The sequence below is a fragment of the Agelaius phoeniceus genome, chromosome 1 (genome assembly GCF_051311805.1).
Source record: "Agelaius phoeniceus isolate bAgePho1 chromosome 1, bAgePho1.hap1, whole genome shotgun sequence".
Classification (NCBI taxonomy): Eukaryota; Metazoa; Chordata; class Aves; order Passeriformes; family Icteridae; genus Agelaius; species Agelaius phoeniceus.
Window position 1 is genome coordinate 57,517,469 of NC_135265.1, and position 19,581 is coordinate 57,537,049.

General features: G+C 40.4%; 1 protein-coding gene across 1 annotated transcript; it reads left to right on the forward strand.

The window, feature by feature from the left end:
• Positions 1 to 5,911: 5,911 nt before the first annotated feature.
• On the forward strand, positions 5,912 to 11,924 carry IGFBP1 (insulin like growth factor binding protein 1). The gene is made up of 4 exons (XM_054645329.2): positions 5,912 to 6,311; positions 7,953 to 8,131; positions 9,730 to 9,855; positions 11,004 to 11,924. The coding sequence occupies exons 1-4, from the start codon at positions 5,912 to 5,914 to the stop codon at positions 11,133 to 11,135; spliced, it is 837 nt and encodes a 278-aa protein (XP_054501304.2). The 3' UTR covers positions 11,136 to 11,924.
• Positions 11,925 to 19,581: the final 7,657 nt, after the last annotated feature.

The following is a 19,581-nucleotide window of genomic DNA, read 5'->3' on the forward strand; positions in this document are numbered from 1 at the left end:
AATTTGCCTTTTCTTTCATTGGCATAAGGTAGCAACAACTTCAGCAAGTAAACTTTATGGTGGTGAGGGCTGGAGTCTCACTCTATCAGCACCTACAGCCTTCAGAGCCTGCAGTAAAGGGCATATCATATGGTTAGTGGGGTTCTTTTCTTATTTGGGCCTGGAAAGACACAGTGGCTGAAAAATACAAAGATATTTAAACAGCTTATCCTGGTTTAGATGCCTGGAGCCAGTGCTAAAGGGGTAATTTATATATTTGAAAGTCCCTTCTAAGCTATAGCTCACTGTAGTAGGCACTGAAAAGCCTTTATTTCCATGGCTGGTCACAGAAACACCCCTACCTGGGTTTAGTAATGCTGACTATAGCAGAAGGGGGTTTTTTTATATTAACTGTCCACACAGGAACTCATACTCTGTAACACACTTTCAGCTTTGTCATACCACAGTAAGTCAAAATGTTTCTGTACTATTTTTCCAGCTAGGCAAACTGAGAAAGTAGCTGGCCCGTGGTAGGATGACTAAAAGACTTTAACCTCTCTTGACAGATGAGTGCAACCGTTCGTAGAAAATAGTTTTCTGGCTGGTCTATGTATGCACATCATTGCAAACATGGTGTTTTACTCAGTGCCGAGACACTTTGGGTGCCACCAAAGAGAGAAACTACATTTTTCTCTTTTTATCATGACCCATGATTTAATGCAGAAAATCTATAGAAGCCTTCCGTAGCTAGACTCGCCATGAGACAGCCTCTCACTAGAGTTTCTAGTTTTAGTTTTAGGTATTTATAAGCTATTTCCCACATTTTAGCTAAATTAATTGCTGGGGCAAAATAGCAAAAGTCAGTCTGCTTCCAAAAGTTAGTGCAACACAAACTTGGAACACATCCTTTTCTGCATGCAGAATTTAGTTCTAAAAGTTGTATTTACCCAATCAGAATAGATAAATAAGACCAAATGGCTTATATGTCATTGCAATAAAGTGACAACAACCAAAACATGTGTGAATCAAATTATTCATCAAGAACCTAAGCAAAATCAATTGACTAGAATTCCTGATAACAACCCACACAGCTGAAATAAAGCATTCTTTTATATGTAATAAAATCAGATTAGAAACCAGGGGTTTTATATTTGTATCATAGCTGTTTCTCTTCATATGCTTGATGCCATTTGTCTGTGGTATGTATGTGTGTGCATCATAGTGGTTTTGGATATTGTGTTAGTTTTGCATCACAGAAGTGATGTTTTGGGAGAGACTGTTAGCAGTTTCTTCTGTCTGAAAGGAAACCAATCAGTACCTGGTTTTGAGAATTGAATAATCTGTTAAACCATTGGAAAGCTATACACGCTTCTGTGAAAAACACATGTTAAAGATGAAAGAAACCCAGGAACTCTTTTCCCTTCCGACTGGCAAAGAGATAAAGCCAGCCAGCCGGGCCCCTATCTCGGCCAGGCAGCGCCAGGCCAGGCGGCCCCTGCTGCAGGATGCCCGCTGGACCCCCGCATTGGCTGCTGGGCAGGGGCAGAGGAGAAGCCATCAGCCCTGGCGTGCTGCCTGCTGAGACCCTGGCTGCTGTAGCCCTGGCGTGCTGCTTGCTGAGACCCTGGCTGCTACAGCCCTGGCGTGCTGCTTGCTGAGACCCTGGCTGCTGTAGCCCTGGCGTGCTGCCTGCTGAGACCCTGGCTGCTACAGCCCTGGCGTGCTGCCTGCTGAGACCCTGGCTGCTACAGCCCTGGCGTGCTGCCTGCTGAGACCCTGGCTGCCCCCCCAGCCACATTCCCACCACAAGCTACCAAGTCCAGCCGGGGCCATGTGACCATCGACGGGCCCCAGGCAAGATATTGAGTCTTTCAGTGCTTCAATCCTCCCTCAAGTGAGAGAACATGTCAGAAGTGTAGACACGTAAAGAAACAACATGAATACACTGACGTCAGTGAAGAAGAAGTCAAGTCCCAGATAGGAGGGATGAGCCTTTAGTTTTAGGCTGAAATCCTCTTATAAAGCTATGGAGTAGGACTCTTTTTTTCCCCGTAATGCATGAAGGTATGGGGAGATTAAAGTGTTCAAATTGTAGGTATTGAGCAAAGGCCACCATACTAAAGTAAACAGATGTTAAAGTAGCTGTAATCCTACTAGAAGTTTGAACAGAGAAGGAGAGAAGAGAGATGAAGATCCTGTGCCCCCAGGAAGAGGAGATCTCTGTTCCTAGAGATGAACATGGTTTCAGAGATTGATAATGAGAACCTTTGCTTTTAAAAAACTCATCTTTAAAACTGTACCCCATAAGTTGACATGGCCCATAAACACAGCTGTGGGAGATGCTGTGAAAATAGGAGGGATTTCACAATTGCAGATTTCCCCGGGTGGTTGTTATTTGTGGAAATTAAAAGCCATGAAAGAACTGTTTTCTTGTGGAGAAGTCTCTATGACATTAACAAGAGGGACTTCTCTCCCTAAGTGAAGAAAGACCATTCTAGAGGTGGTAAACTGACTGGAAATTTTAGGTTTTGTTTCTTTACATTATCAGCGGGAAATAAATGTTTATAGGGGGAGGAGAAGTGTTCTGAAGGTTGTGTTCTGATTCTTATTACTCTTTCTTTTAGTTACTGTTAATAAATTTTTCTTATACTCTTTTAAAGTTTTGAGCCTGCTTTGCCTGTCTCCTAATCCTATCTCACAGCAAGAAATAAGTAAGTACATTCTAGTGAGTGTATTAATAATTGGCCAGGACTGAACCCACACTAATTAGCACATTAGTCAAGAAATCTCAAATTAGCAAACCAAAACCACTAGAGATATTATACTTAAAATTTAGAATTTGTTTCTTACCTAAAAAAAGATAATGAGGATATTCCACTGTTTATTTGGGGTTTTTAAAAACATATCCAGATAAGCAGTCTCAGTAGGAAATGATTTGGCAAGTTACTTGAATTTTTGGTAATTGGTGAATAAAAATTACTTGTACCCAAATGTATATAGAACTTTACATTCTGTGAGTCACTCCATATGACTTTAAAGAAAAATAATTTAAAAAATCCCAAACTTTATTTATCACTCAAAGTGAAGTCATTGACTAAGAATTATTGAGAAACCAATGGGAAAATCTTGCAGAAAAAGTAAACCTTGCCTGAGATTCATGTGGTGTCTTTTGACAAGTGGTTCAAGTTAGGAGTCAACAGTTGGAAAACCTAAAAATTACCATCAAAAGTCTTCAGTAAACACAACTTTACATCATTACTGTTTTTAACCTCCTGGCTCTTATCTGCTTGTGTTCTTTAAAGAAATGTCAGGGTCAGAGATGGAGATTGGTAGATGAGTTGTAGTATGACATCAAGAGTCTACATAAACATATACTTTCACTTCATTGATGTCCCATGGCCTATATGAAAGCATTTTCTGGTTGATTGATACTGTCCTAAGTTATCATAACCTGTTCTAATATATGTTCCTTACATAAATGAAATATGAAGGGACTGATTTTTATGAGTCTACCTTTTGTACAGAAGAACATCTCACAAAATGCTTTGGCAGATTTTTAGGTTTCCTCAATTTGGTTTCACAAAAGATAGCAAGTGAAAAAAAGGGCTGGGCTGTGATTTCAAGTGCACCTGGAACCATGAAGGAAACAGACCAAAAACACTTTCAAAAATACTTTTCACTTTGTGGAGAGGAGTGTTGTTTATCTTTTGTTTCTCTTACTGCGTACACTGAAAAAAATCTGACTTGTTAAAGGCTACAAGTTCTTAGGAATTGCCTGAGCAGTTCAGATGCTGCCAGCTGCCTGACAGCATGGAAAAATGTGCTGAAGATCTGAAAACATGATGGTGCATGGGAAGAATGAGATTTTTTTGAAACTAACGGTAGTTTTTTTAAGTAGACCTGTACATCAGAAAAGCATGCTCTTCTTGCATTGTGTCTATATCTCGTTCCTTAAAATTATGGCGGTGAGTTAAAATATCCTTTTAAAAAATCACTTCACTTATATCATTTAAAGCTGTTTACTCTCAGTTCACCTCAGTTTTTTTAGACAGAAAAACTGCAGTCAGGACAGTGGCAGGCTGGAGTACAATAATTTCAGAGGCCAGTAGCTTATCTTAAGCAGTCAGTCAATGACCCTCAATTCAGTTCATACAAAGCTGTCTAAACAGCAAAATCCATAGATAAATTGATGAATACACATATGCACATATACAAATGCATATGAGTTCTTTGGGTCTTTGTCATTTTACAACTTGGTCTACTTTCCATTAGTTTTTTTGGGGTTTTTTTAAATGTTTCTTCATGAAAGAGACTTTGTTTTGCCTTGTTTCCTTTTTCTCTTTGGGAGAGGAAATAGACACATTCCTGTATATTTTTCACTTCATTTTGAATGGTAAGAGAGTCGTAGTTTTCCAAGACAGATGCAAAAGAAAAAGTAGAAATGAGAGTGGGAAAATAGTTTGAAAAGTCTAATTGCAATTGTTGTTCCTTACATTTTTAGCCAAAATTTACTCCCAGTCAAACATGTGAAGTCCAGAGAATTATTTTAAAATCTGTAAAATTAGGTTTCTTTAAAGTACTTTAAATACTAATGAGTTTCAATTTTGGTGTATAGAGATAGAGATGCCTGAAAGTATTTGAATTTTTAAAAAAAGTAATTAAGTGAAAATGTTTCAAGTCTGTAATCAATGAGAATTCTTTTGAGAACTAACTTATGAGTATAGAGGGGTAAGAAATCACTACATTATCAATAAAACCTTTGTCATCAATATTGAAGAACAGGGTGAATAACAACATTAAACATTCCCTGCAGTTCTGCTTCACTTTCTTTCACATAAATGATGTATTTACAAAAGAAGATAAATAAATGTAAAAAAAAAAAAATCAAGTAAACAAAAAATCATGCTGCATTACATGACTTTGCAGTGGAATGTGCTATTTCAAGCTTGGTACATACTGTGAATACCAGGATAAAATAATCTGTTCAGCACAGTGAAGTTTGAGTACTTTTACTAGAGTGACAACTGTTGCAGGCAAAGCAGAAAAGGAAAGATTTCCCACCTACACCTCCCTTAGGTGATACGTGAGGAGATGGAGAGAGTTAAAAGGACAGACAGAAAAGCAGGTATCTAGTTTATTTTTTAACTGTTTGACAAAATACTGGTTTCCCTGAAGTGCATGTTTTGGGGACTGATCCTTCTCTCACCCCAGGAGCAAAACTGAGCCCAGGCACACAAGATCCTGCTGCAGCTGCGCAGCCACCCCCGGAGGTTAATGCAAGGACTCCTACGTGCATATGTGCAGTAGTTACAAGATCCTGATGGCTTTATTACCCTTGAGGCCTCCTCTTCGGTATGTCAGTGTAGTCCTAACCTGCAGCCACGTGACAAAAATTAAACAAGGGTTTGTTGCAGTTGCTGCTGTGGAAATATGAATTCAGTTACTTCAGTTTCAATGGGATTTCCCTCCTCTCCCCACCCTTTCCCCCCTTTTTTTTTGAACATTTACATTTTTATGAAAAGTCAAGAACAGGAGACACTTGCAACAAGCAAAAAGGGGGGGGGGGGAATAGCCCCCACTTATCCATTCCCTTCTGCCAATTCTCTCTCCAGCCCGCACCACATTTTTCCTCGTTAACTGCGTTGGGGCAAAGAGGTGGGAGTGAGGGAATAAAAGCATTCCTGCATGTCTGGAGGAAAGAAAATAGATAAAGGAGGAAAGTGAAAGGGGAGGGGAACAGCGGCCAGGGACTTGAACGGCCAGTGAAACGACGCTTCTCTGGCCCCCCTGTTCAGATAATAATTAACTCGGGGTTAAAGATTAGTACTCAGGCAAAGCACTGTATAAATGGCCCCGGCAAGCCGAATGTATGTGAGGTGCCTCCTGCTCTCCAGGCCGCCAAGCTGCCCTCCCCTGGCCCCTGCCCAGCGGCATGAGTGGCCCGCAGTGCGCGCTGTGCCGCGGCTGGCTCCCGGCGCTGCTGCTCCAGGCGCTGCTGCTGCTGCCGGCGCTGCCGGCGCTGCCGGCCGCCCGCCTCGCCCGCGGCGCGCAGCCCGTGCTCTGCGCCCCCTGCACCCCGGAGAGGCTCGCTCTGTGTCCGCCCGTCCCGCCCGACTGCCCGGAGGCTGCCCGGCAGCCGGGCTGCGGCTGCTGTCAGATCTGCGCCCTCGGGCCGGGGCAGCCCTGTGGGGTCTACACCGCCCGCTGCCGCCTGGGACTCCGCTGCCACATCCCCGCAGGGGAGTCCCGGCCGCTCTCCGCCCTCATCCAGGGGCACGGGACGTGCTTGCCCGCCAGCGAGATCGGAGAGATGCGTACAGAAGAGCCGGCAGGTACCGCGCCATCGCGTCCCCGCTCCGCGCGCCTCACGGGCCCGGTCGGGAGCTGAGCGCCGGGCGCTGCGGCACAGCCCTCGCCGAGGGCGGCCGGAGGAATTGGCAGGCTATGGGAGCCAGAAGCTGGGAACAATGAGCGAAGTTAGGGAGGTGTCTGAAATGTAGTGAGGTTGGAATGCACTTTCCAGGGAAACGTGCTCTGACCTGTTCGAGCTGAGATGCATCCTGGTGCCGGACCTAAGATGTTCACAACAAGCTTGTACGCTACAATCTGAAAGCGTGAAAACCCTCAAGCATAATGATGGAACAATGCAGAATAACTACAATAACATATCTGGGAGGCTGCAGACAATTTTTCTTTAGTAGCAGACAGTAGCTGGAGTAGGACAAATGTTTTATAGGCTTTGGTTATGTCCATCTCTAAAAGTCATGATAAGAATGAAAAGGCTTTGTGCCTGGGAATAAAATGTACCTGGAGCAATGGAGTGCTAGCCAAATTATCTTGAGGCAAAAAGGCATCTCAAGCATCTTAGACTATATGATGGGCAGGAATTTCTTCAGTGTTATTTTAGTATTTTTCAATTTAATATTATTATAATAATGATGATGATTGTTATTATTTTCATCATCACTACAGCTATGTCTATGAAGTGGTTATTAAGGTAACCTGGTAGCATTACAAAAATAATCATCATTGACTCAAAATAACAATAGCCATTAGTAGAAGTGGAGTTTCTCTTGTAGTTGAGGGGGTGGGGAAGGCAGAGAACAGTGATCAAATTGAGTATTTAAGCTACCTGCATTATATTTGATTTGATTTTTCCAGAGTTTGCTAGCTTCATTCCTTCCTTACTTTCTTTCTTCCTTTTTTTGCCTCCTTAATATCTCACCTTCATTTTTTCTTGAACATTTTCAATCCATTGCCTGTTTACAGCCTTCATCCAGCAAGTAATTTAGATATGTAAAAATTTTATCCTATGATGAATCACCTGCAATTGCAAAGATCTTCTCTTGCTTTCAGTGGAAGAGTTCACACATGCTGATTTAGGCACTGGTATGAAGGCCATGATCAGGCAGAAACAAATATTTTCTGCCAGTTCTTTGCTATTTGGTCTACTGCAGATCAGCAGGAGCTACTTCTGGCCCCTGTGAATTGCTACCCCTTCTTATTTATGAGGCAAGAGCAAAGTACAGGATACCATGGGATGAGGTCTTGACCATTTCCTTTCATGAATAAAACCAGAAGTACATCATGCTGACAAAAATCTAAATTCATTACAAGTTTAACATCAATCTTTTCTCATTTAGCCAAGTTTCTACAACCCACTGTACTCGAGAAGGCTTTTTTCACTTTTAACAGATGGGCTGCAACTTCATCTTTGGGATTCAAGTAGTTTTGAAGGATCATAAAATAACCAACATTAGAGAATAGCTGCTGAGCCCTTCTATGAATTTATTATCAAGGTATAATTTGCCATGCTGCACATGTAATTTATTCCTACAGGATCTACTGTAATGGATGTCTTAGATATTACTTTTTCTTTTCTTTTGGTTGATCTTTCTTTTCACCTTTTTAAACTTTGAGAAATAAGTGCCAAATTTCACTGAAGATGTTTACTTTAATATCATCACTTCCAGATTCTATAGAACCTGATGATATGCCTCTGGAAAGCACTGAAATAACACAGGATCAGCTGCTGAACTATCAGTTGATGTTACCCATAGGCCAGGATAAATCAACTCCCTGGAATTCCATCACTGCGTATGAAAACATGAAAGCAAAGAGAATATCTGAACTCAAGAAATGGAAAGAGCAGGTGGGTTTTCTTTGTAAAACTTTCAGAGACCATTTCAGTAGAGCCTTGCTCTACTGAAATTTCTAGCAGCAACATTGAAATATCAGTATTTTGGGTAGCTGGCAAAGCAGCTTTTGGAATGTTCTCATCACATGCTTGAGGAACAGACAAAATGTCTGGAGCCATAATAACATGTGTGCATCAGGTATGTCCTAAACAGACTTCATGCAGAGGCTGAATGTTTCACCATATTTACAATCAGATTATAACCTGCCCCCTTAATTTACAAGAATCTATATTAAATTATTGGACTCCTTTTTAGTTTTAGTTAAGAAAAGGCATTTTTCACTGGTCCAACATACAGCAAAATAAAAGGGAGTCCTTCTATGAAGTTATTGATGAAACATCAATGCAAAACTCTGTGATTCACTCTGATCACAAGGAAACACTATTAAGTGTATTCATGTAGAAAGAAAAAAACCTCAACAATTAAAGTGGGGCTCGACACTGCAAAATCCTACTGGGTAATGAGAATGGATGGCCTTTGCAAGCAGGTTTGTGTTCCGCTTGAGGGCACCAGAGAACCACAGTTAGACAGGTCCCAGGCGGCAGCCGCACCCCTGCATTATGGAGCTGGGTTAGTTGGGCAGCACAGAAGCTTTGGTTCGTAATGGTCACTGACAAAATGGAAAAGAAAAAGAAAACATATACTAATCACCACCCTACCTTAGGAAGCCTCATTCCATATCCAGAACGGGACTTAATCATTGATTTAGTTTGAATATGTACATGTACTGTTAGCTGCAATTCTGATTTTTTGGGCTTTTGCTTTTCTCACCCTGAGCCACAGATAAACCCACAGACTGGAATATGACAGCTTATATGAGGGGCTAACATGGGAGGTTTTGCAAAAGCAGAGTTTATGCTTTCACTCAGAAGTAGAAATATTTATTCAGTTACTTTTCCTTTCTTGTACTGATTCAAATGTGTTAGGTACTATTGATGTACAGAAATTGTGACTTTGAAAAAGAGAGCCAGCAAATTGTGAAACAAATTGCAAACAGTTCTTCATTCCCAGTTCCAAGAACTTTGGGGTTTGGTCCCAGAGCTATAGAATGGCTCCGTGTTGCTTTGGCAACGGGTCTGTCCTGTTCAAAAGATAAAAAACATTCAGATATTTGTTCTTGCACCATCTCTGTATGTCTTGTACCTATCTTCCATATATCAACACAGCACAAGCCATGGCAACCTGGAAAACATGACCAATCTCATGTACCAGTCTTCTAACTTCCACCTCCCTATAAGAGGAGAGATTGTATCCTCTAAGCAGTAATGTGTTTACTTAGTACAGGGTGAATTTTCTTGAGTGGCAATTTAAGGACTAAAATCTCCATGTTTATAGAACAGAAAAAACCTCAAAGAATAAAAACAAAGGTCTGAATGCAACACCAGAGTTTTCTGTGCTTCTACTGATAGAAGAAAAACTACATGCAAAACAGTCCAGTGTAGACTTTATGCCTAATAAGTATTTTCAGCTTTTTACTGTCTATAATCTGATCACCTTTTATGTAGCTGATTTACTTGTGATTCTGGTATTCACTACCCTGGTATACTTGCAGAGTCCTTGTCAGAAGGAGCTTTACAGAGCCCTGTATAAACTGGTGAAGGCTCAGAGAAGCAGAGGGGAGATTTACAAATTTTACTTGCCCAACTGCAACAAGAATGGATTTTACCACAGCAAACAGGTGTGTGCCTTTTCCCCCCTCTCTGCTCACAGCAGTGCTGCGACTAGCCTGATATAGCCAACCCTTTCACAGCCCTCTGCTCCCAAACTCACAAGTTTGCAGCAGGTTGTGAAAACAGGGATACTTAGAGCAGATGGTGTGTCCTTCTCTTCAAGGTGAGCTGCATGCTGGTGGCTGCCAGTAATAGAGGCAAAAGTATTTTCCCTTCACAAAACAGGTGTACTCAGAGCCTTTTCCAAAATATTTTAACCCTATCTGCTCCCATGTACCCGATTTGTTAGCATTCATTCAGTTGACATTAATTCATAAGATCTGCCATACTACCTGCCAAAACCCATTGAATATATAATAGTCACTATGTAAAAAGAGGCTGGCTCTCAGCTCACAGGCAGCAGAAAACCTACATAGGCAGTGGAAAAAAAAAACTCTTTAGAGAAAAATTAACCTTCTGAAAGCCTAACAAAAATACTGATTTGTGCCTGTGGATTAGGTTATTTGCTCATTTCCATCATACCCTCAAAAAATCTTTTGCAAGTTACAGTGAGAGTAATCTGCAAAACTAACTAAAGCTCCAAACCTCAAGCCACACCCTGTAACCACAGGTCATGCACACAAATTTAGTAGGTCTGCATAATTCTGTGTCACCAAGACTCCTTGGTTTTGGGCATAGCATCACAGTGTGACTCACGAACACTGTGACCTGGGATCTAATCAAGCAGAAACAGAAACCAGTTTAAGCCCCTCCTCAAGAAAAAAACCCAAAACATATCACCTTTTTTGTCTCCTTGTGTGAAGAGACAGAAAATTCAATCACTGCTCTCACCCTATAAGATTGTATATTCTGCCATCCTTCCATTTCTCACACTGGTGCTGGGAGATACTGCTTTTTTCTACTGCTGTTCACCAAGGGCTGGACAGTTTTAAATCTGAAGTTGCTGTTGTGATAGCTGAGCTTAGGTCTTGGTTCCCTAACCGAGTGTGTTGTTTAGAGGCTCTGCAGACCACTGCATTCAAAACAAGACTATGCATGGCAGGTCCCCATGTTCTGATCCTAATTGTGTCCAACACCTCTACTGGCAGTACCTCACAGGTAATCTTACAGTTACTTATTGTGTTTGGGTTTTTTTTTTTTGCTAATACTATTCTAGTGTGAAACTTTGCTGAATGGAGAGTCTGCTGAATGCTGGTGTGTCTATCCGGAAAACGGCAGAAGAATTCCCAGATCTCCAGCAATTAAAGGAGACCCAGAATGCCAACAGTATCTCAGCTCACAAGAATAAAACTAAACCCTAAGGTTTTTCACACCAAGTTTTCTGTGGGGCCTGTTATAGTCAGGAACCATTCCAGTCAGGAGCCATTTCACTAAGGTAGTCTTGTGCACCTGATTTGGAGTATATGAGTAACCCCATAAAGTAACATTTTTACTGCACTGAGATTGCCTACATGTTTAAGTGACAAATGTGAGCTACTGCAAGATCAAATCCTATAATCTTGTATATTTGGTTTGTATAATATTATATATACTCTCATATGTAAAGCTGATGAATTATTTATTTCACACTGCATGTATTTTTGTCTCTATGTGTTGTTACTAATTTATATTCTCAAACACTTCATAACTTTATATTTAAATACTTAATATTATTGTGCTTAAATATATGCATCATGTTGGAGGAATGCTACAATTTAAGTATTCAAATGGCATAGCTATTGGAAAAAATGGCTTGTAAACTTGCATTTTTGTACTACATATTTATAGATGTAAAACTGAATTTTTAAAACTAGATTTCAGTAGAAAGCATGCTTAGAAACTTATTTAAAACTTGTTTTGTGAACATATTATGTTACTTTTGCACCTCTGTTTCAATGCCAGTCTGTTTCTTAAAAAAGAAATATTATATACCGAAGCTCCTGATGGGACAGTATTTGTATAGTTTTTAAATATATGCACTGGATAAATGGCAAAACACAATATGATATTCTGCACCACCTTTGATGATGTAAGTCGTTCACAATGTTGACAATATTATTTAAAATGAGCTTGAGCTATTAAAAGTCTTCTGCTCTGCCCTTGTCTCTTGTTTTCTGCTTGTTTCCCTTCAACAGTCTGACCTCAGCAGGAAAACAGGCAAAAGTCTTGCAAATCTGCCTCCTGCATGCCATGCTCCTTTTACATTCAATGAGTTTCCTTCTTTTGGTCTCCTTTCCCCATTGCCCTAGTCCTTTCCTCTCCAGTCCCAGCTGTGCCATGCAAGCCTCTGTCTTGGTTAAAACAGCTGCTTCCAAGGGAAGTTATTAAAAGATTTTCTGGAGAGGAAATTTGGATGCCTTTCTCCACTCAAATGCCCAAGGCAGCAGTATTAGTACATTTACAAGATAACATCAAGACTAGAAAGAGCCATTTCCTGCACATAAAGTCAGAAGTTATAAAAAGGAGGCTGGGAAAAAAACAGTCTCACACTTTTTTCTGAAAGCAGAGAAGAGGGTGCTCCTGGCTTGGGATACAGTCCATTTCCCTCCCTTACATGTTCCTTTGACTTAGTGATTGCAGAGAAAAAGAGAATGCAAGTGACTTCCATTCTGGCTTCAAGCTGATTTTGTCCATGGAGAAATGGGTGTGGGACTAAGCAAGATGCACAGGTGAAAACAGTCTGCACCAGCCCTTCCTATGAAAACAGCTGGGGAGGATAGTGATAACATTTTCTAAGAGTCTGGCAGAAGTGAAAGCCTAAAATTCTCCTGCCATTTGTTGGCACAAACTGAGTTTTAAATGGGAGAGGGAAGCTGCTTGTTGAAACTGCAAAATGAAAGTGTGATCTCTGCTCTCCCTGTCACATTTCTGTGGCTTCATACATTGCACTTGCTGACTGTGTTGTATCTGCATGACAGTGTCTGCCAATCCAATGGGGGTCTATTAAACTGCTCTAGATTTAAAAGTTTGGATATACCACTGACCTCCTTTGTGAAGTCTTTTGAGATCTTCCCAAGGAAAGCACTGCAAAAAAGCAGTCGATGGTATTGGTATTGTAACTAATGTCTAACATCCCTGTGATGAGCTGCTGTGAAACCTGGCTAAAACTGTGTTACACCACTGCACCACATTCACTATGTCCAAATGCTTGGCAGTCTCTGTATCAAAATAATGAAGAAGCAGCAAGTTTTGGAGTCCTTTTCAGGGAGTGTACTCAGCATGGAACATTTGTCACAGCATTGCCAAGGGAAAATGGTGAAGAAAGGAGGGGAAATCATAGTCTCACAGCTACAGCACACTCTTAAGAGTACTCTGACTTCTCTTACCACTTGTGTAAAGGTTTATCTCTAAAGAGCAGAAATTGATTCTTTTTGTTGGGATTATTATACATATAGGGGAAACACTATTAGTTTATGTAGTAATAGTCTGCTTGCAGAATAGCAATCCAGTGGACACCTACTTCCAACATTTTGCAGTGTGGAAAATTCCCTATAAGAAATTGGAGTTTTCAGTGGGGACAGGGGTTTAGGAGATACTCTTTCCTCTAATTTTTAAGTACCAGAAGCAGAAGTTACTTTGTACAACATTCAGGAATGATAGGCCAATTTCTTAGAAGTGTTTAGCCCCTTACTTCCCACTGAAAGTGCCAGGGGAGGAGTGCCTCCTTATCTGCAATCTGGCCTCCTATGACATCTTGCCAGGACTCACCAGGATAGACATGTGCTCACCTGCTGAGTAGAGCTGTTGGACTAGAACCAGACTCTTCCATATACTGGGATTAGGACTAATACAAGGAGGCAAAGCAGGCAAATTTTATCTTCCCTATAAAAATTCTGCTGGGAGCTTAGACTACATTTACACCATAGATGACACACACCTTGCTTTGTCCTAATTTTTATGATCAGCCTCAAACATCAGGGTGAAAAATCAAAGATCTTCAGTTTTTCTCTGTTTTATTTTCTTGTTTGTGGAGCACTTTGGTTTTGTTGTTTTAGTGGTTGTTTGGTTGGTTGGTTTTGCTTTTGTTTTGTTGGAGTTCTCTTCTCTTCTCTTCTCTTCTCTTCTCTTCTCTTCTCTTCTCTTCTCTTCTCTTCTCTTCTCTTCTCTTCTCTTCTCTTCTCTTCTTTTCTCTTTTCCATGTGTCAGCTGGCAGTGCTGGCTTCAGTGTGTGCCTGCTGCAATGGTTCCTCCTGGGCTGGCAAGCCAAGGCTGGTGGGAATGAGTGGCCAAACAAGGAAGGTGCCACAGGATATTCACCCAGCTCGAGTGTGTAGCTGGATGTGTAAAGGAGATGTACTGATCCTTGTTATTTCAGGTCCCTCCCTTCATATTCACTTGCATTTCTCCTACTCTACCTAAAAAGAAATTAGCTGGGCATCTGTGATGTTTGGTTCATGTCATCTGAGAACTCTACCTACCCATTTTGCGTTTCTTCTTGCCAAAACCAACAGGTTTGCTGCAGCAGGGGTTTTTCCAGCCATGCCTCCTCCTGCCCATGGCCTACTGCCAGCTGCAAAATGTAAATAGCACAGAAATGAGGTCACTGCCTTCTTTACTTCATTTTATACCCATTGTTTCCCCTAAAGCTGTCGAAAGACAACCAAAAATCACCTAGTATTGGCCTCTGCTTATACTGACTCAGTTCTGCTCATTGCTTTGGTGTACAGCAGAGACACATTTGTATCAGCTAGAGCTGGCAGAAAGTGAGGGGAGAGAAAGGAGTAGAGAAATGGTGGTGAAGGGTAGGCAACCCTAACACTGAAAGATCATCTGTATCTCTGTCACTTCTCTACCACAAGAACACATGCTTTGGAAAAGAAGCACTTAGGGAACAACTTCCTGCAGACCCAGTCCAAAATGCATATTAAGATATTAAGCACATGAAAATTTAGCCTTTTACTTTACAAACAAACATATTCCTTTGATCTTGCACTTGCTAATGTTAGTCTTAAACACAGAAAAAAATTAAAAGGTAAATGAAAAATGCATCATATATAGCTTTCTTTCCTCAGGGAGAAGAAAAGTGGGATGGAAAGGAATGGCCCATGGCAGAGACTTGTCACAGGATTTACTGCCTTTCTGGAAAGCATTCAGCTACCATAGCACTAGATATTACAAGGGAATCCTAAAAAATTGCTAAAACAGAGCAGTTTTTTTTCTGCAAAGTCAGAAATATAGATGCATGTTCTTTACCAGCAGTTTAGCAGCACTGACTTTTCAGAATTATGTTTCTACACACATCATTGCTTTGCTATTGCAGAACAACACTGATGTCTAACCCCTGCTCAACCCATAAAATAATAATAATAATAATAATAATAATACACTAAAAATAAAATGCCTTTGGAAAAAAAATATCCAAACTACTCACTCCAAGCTAGAGTGGATGAAAAATGAAAATTATTTTTTTTTATGAAAAAATGAAAATCATCATGCTGCAAACTGAGTGGTCAAGCTCTATATGTATCTTTAGACAACACTTTTGACATTGGTCTACTTTTCCTCAGCTGTCACTCCACTGATAAACAGTCTCCCCAGGCTGCACTGAAGACGGGTCTCATGTTTTCTGTTTCCCAACACATTTCGCATTTATGGACCAATTGTTGTACATTGCATTGTAAAGTGGGCAGGTATCCAGACTTCACAGGAAAGTAGAGTATGAACATCTTAACAAACACCTAATTGTGTTTATTTGACTCTGAGGCTCAGATAGGTGGTATATATTGAGTAACAGTAGCAGAGTTGGTGGGAGTGGAAGCCTTCTCTTACACCCTATATTACCTAGCCATTTTTAGGTTAAAGGTGGGAGGGAACAAAGAAGGATAGGATCTGTTGGGAATACAGCCACTTTGTTCCGTATTACCAGTTAGTACCGTAAAACCAGCAGTGAAGCAGGAGCTCAAACATACCAGCACTTGCAAAATAGCTCCGATGATAGCTCTGCCAACAAATAGCCCTCCCTCCTTTTCTCCTCCCTTGACTTATGACTGCCCCCATAGAGCAAAGTTCATGCAAGGAAGCTACTGTGAGGGTACAGTACAGAGGGAGAGGGATAGCATCCCATGAGGAAGATGTGGGAGCAAGGGTGCTCTTGGATGTTGCAGTAAGGTTAAATATAAAATTTAGTCCATTCCAGATCATGGCTGTTTTATTTTGAAAAAGTTTCTGCTCATCTCTTCAGACACCTTCTTGGATTATCAAGCCTGAGTGGCAGCATGGGCAGCCCAGCAGAGACAAGGGTACACAAGGGAAGGCAGGGGCTGTGTTTGACTCCTTGCTGCTTCCTTACTAGCCACATTTTCCATCAGGGGGAGGGCCTGACCAACAGACACAGCTCTTCTAGCAGAGCCTTTGTGCTACAGTTCTGCTAAACTGAGTACAGCATAGGCAGTCTTCCTCTTGCTCTCAGTCTCCTCCAACATAGACATAAGCTAACAAAAAGCAGCAGTATTGTGCCTATACTGAAGCTTTTAATTGCATAACCATGCAAATGGTGACAGGTGATTATTTCTCTCTCTCTCACTAAGGGCTTTGTGGTGAACGCACCAAGCTGATGTGGAAATGCTGAGGTTCTTTGGAATAGCCTCTTAGTGTGAGATGTCTGTGGAGGCCTAGAGCAAATGGTGGATATAATAGTCATCATCTTTTATATTTTTTCTTTGCCTGCAGTTTCTGTTTATTGCTGTTTTGGCAGCTAAAGTATTACCATTTAGCCCCAGCAAGGGAACAGAAAAAGGAGATCAGCAACAAATTACTGGTAGTTTGGTAATAGCAGCTGTAGAAATGTATGGCAGCATCTGAAGGCAGAAGGTTGCATGCAGCACCCCTGTGATAAAACAATAATCAACTCTACAAGCTTAGTTAGGTCTTACTGAGTGCAATTTACATGATACATAGCAGACATAGGAAACAAGTTTCACCTTGAATATTCTCAATATGGCATAAGCAGGCAAAAATAGCCTCTGCTCTCCAGTTACAAGGAGTGAGGGAAATGCACTCTCAACCTGGCTCTTGTAAGCAAGTCCTTCCACTTTTGGAAGGTATTACCACAAATGACTATGGGAAGCGGTCCTTCTCAGTGACATTTTCTTTAGAGCTTTTCAGATTAGGCAATTTTTCTGCATGAAACCTCAGCTTTGTTCTGCAGAGATAATTTTCCTACCTTTTGCTCCATCCTCACTCATGGGGAGAGCAGTGGGGTAAAATTAGCCTTGACAGAGAAAGGCTCTTAAGGAATTTGGATAGGTCAGCAGAAGTAGAAAGCCAGAATGCATACGGTACCAGGACATGAATTCTGCAAGGATAAACTAAGATTTGCAGCATAACCCTCTGCTTTTGCTAATACCTGGTCTCCATACTTTTTTCAGCAGCAATATTCTGCCTTGAAGTAATTTGCATTTTTTAACATATTTACAGGGTAAAAGCAAAAAGAAAATTTTTTTTCAATGGGATTTTCTCTAAGGCTGGTATATATGCTTCTACTTCTGCAAAATCTGAACTGGAAGAAGTAAATAAAATGCAGAGTTTTAAGACCAAATCTTGTTCTGATGAACAGTAAATTTGTACTACTTGCCATTTTACCAGAAAATTTTCTTTTGGGCAAAAAATGTTGTAACATCTTCTCAATCAATACGTTGCATAATGTAGACAATCTCACACGCTGGAACTTGGGACACCAAACTTCTACTGATAGGCTCAAAGGCCCGTAGGCTCAAAGGATGTTTGAGGTTGGAAGAGATCTCTGAAAGTGACCTGGTGCACCCCTCCCTGCTCAAGCAGAACCACCAGGGAATGGTTGCCTGGCACTGTGTCCAGATGGCTTTTGAGTATCTCCAAAGATGGAGACTCCAAGATACCCAGGTCCACTGGACATACCAAACAACTTCTCTGCTAAAGGCCTTGAACCTATTTTGCATGCTTGCAGATGAAGCCATTACTGATACTGATCACAGAAATCTTGTCCTTGGAAGACTCTGATATCCTATTTGGATCTTATTTTTGGATCTCTTAGAAAAAATGAAAAAAAAGTGGGAGTTGGGAAAGAAAAAGGAGTCCTTTGTAATGAGGAAGCAAGCATATTCTTCTGGTAGAAATTAACAGAATTGAAGGATTTCTAAAGGCACAGCAGGACCACAGAGAAAACAGCTACATATATAAACATTTCATTTTGGATACTAATATGCTTTCATCTCCAGGAAATTTGCTCAGTACTTTTCTCACTTTAAATAAAATTCCTATTGCTAATATGTGAAATCTCTGTGGAGTCATCCTTGCTTACACAGTTTTAGAGTGACTAGAGATATACAAAGATGATTTCCCAAATAGTTTGAAAAACCACCACTTAAACTTAGGGCTCAGTTCAGTAACGAATTATGCTGTGTAGGGTTTCTATGGAACGTAGTCAAAAAAAGTTCAGATTGTACTAAAAATGAATTAATTCCATGGTTTTGGTATTCAATGAAGCCTCCTTCCCTCGTGCACAAATAGCTAACACTATGCCCTGAAAGGCAGGCATGTCAAAGAGGTGGAAAAGGATATTCTGGGCTCCAAAAAATATAGCACAGTAGATGTATTAAAAAAGGGAACTTTCTCAGAGTTTGTAAGATAATAGAGCTGTCTGCAAGCAGCTTTAACTTGTATTCTGGTCAATTATAGGGATTTATGCAGCTATGTATCACACATGCTAAAATACTTATAATATTCATCTGGGCTCCATATGATACACATCTAGAGACAAAACATGCTCAAGGAAAAATCAGCAAGTTTCTCAATATATATTTTGATCTTTTATAATGCCTTGCCATGCAAATATTTGAGGTGCAAATAATAAGTTACAATTTTTTTTTCTGAGGCTTCTTAATATTAACACAGACCACCTTAGTTTTTTGAAAGAGCTTATTAAAAACTAGAAAAAAGCTGACTTTCACTTAATAAAATACTGAAGCCGAAGACAGTGAAGGCACCAAGGCATAAGGGATTTTTCTAATGCATTGGTTTAATTTCTGTCACCAAATCCAAAGTTCTCCACTTACTGCAGCTCTTAGCAGGAATCATTTCTAACCTATACCTGGAAGTAACTCGTCTTCCTCTGAACTGATACTGACCCAAACATTTTCTTTGTGCTGCCCACATTCTGCTGCTTGGGTGTGGACCACAAATACATATATTTGCTTGAATTGCAGCCCTTAGCCATGAGAAAAATCTTTGAGTGACAAGTACTCTTGTCTATTGAATTGGACCTTTGTCTTCACAGAAACAGGAATGCCAAAAAAATAAAATAGAAAAAAGGAAAAAGGTGCCACTGATTCTTTAATTTTAAAAAAGTTCTCTCTTTTAAACAGGCACATCAGATTGACCATGGCAAGTATCCAATACTAATGCAAGCAACTGTTCTTGTAAAAAATATTTAAAAGGCAACTTCTGAAAAGGCTGCAGCTTTAAATGACAGGTGAGACTTTATTTTTGGGGCTATTTTAAAATACAATTTCTCGTTTAAAGATATTTGTTGGGAGCAAAATAAAACTGATTTGTACACATCTTTTTTCTTTCCCCTTATGGCTGTATGTTTTCTCTGTTACATAACTAAAGACTGTTAGTACTAATAAAGGAGCTGAACACCATTTCTTAAATATTCATGTGAAAAATTGCACAATTAAATCAGATTTAGCGCCTTGAGATGTAGTTTGTTTGGGGTTTTTTCATAATATATGACTTAATGACCTTTACTAGCCAGTTTCTTCTATATTTATTTGTTT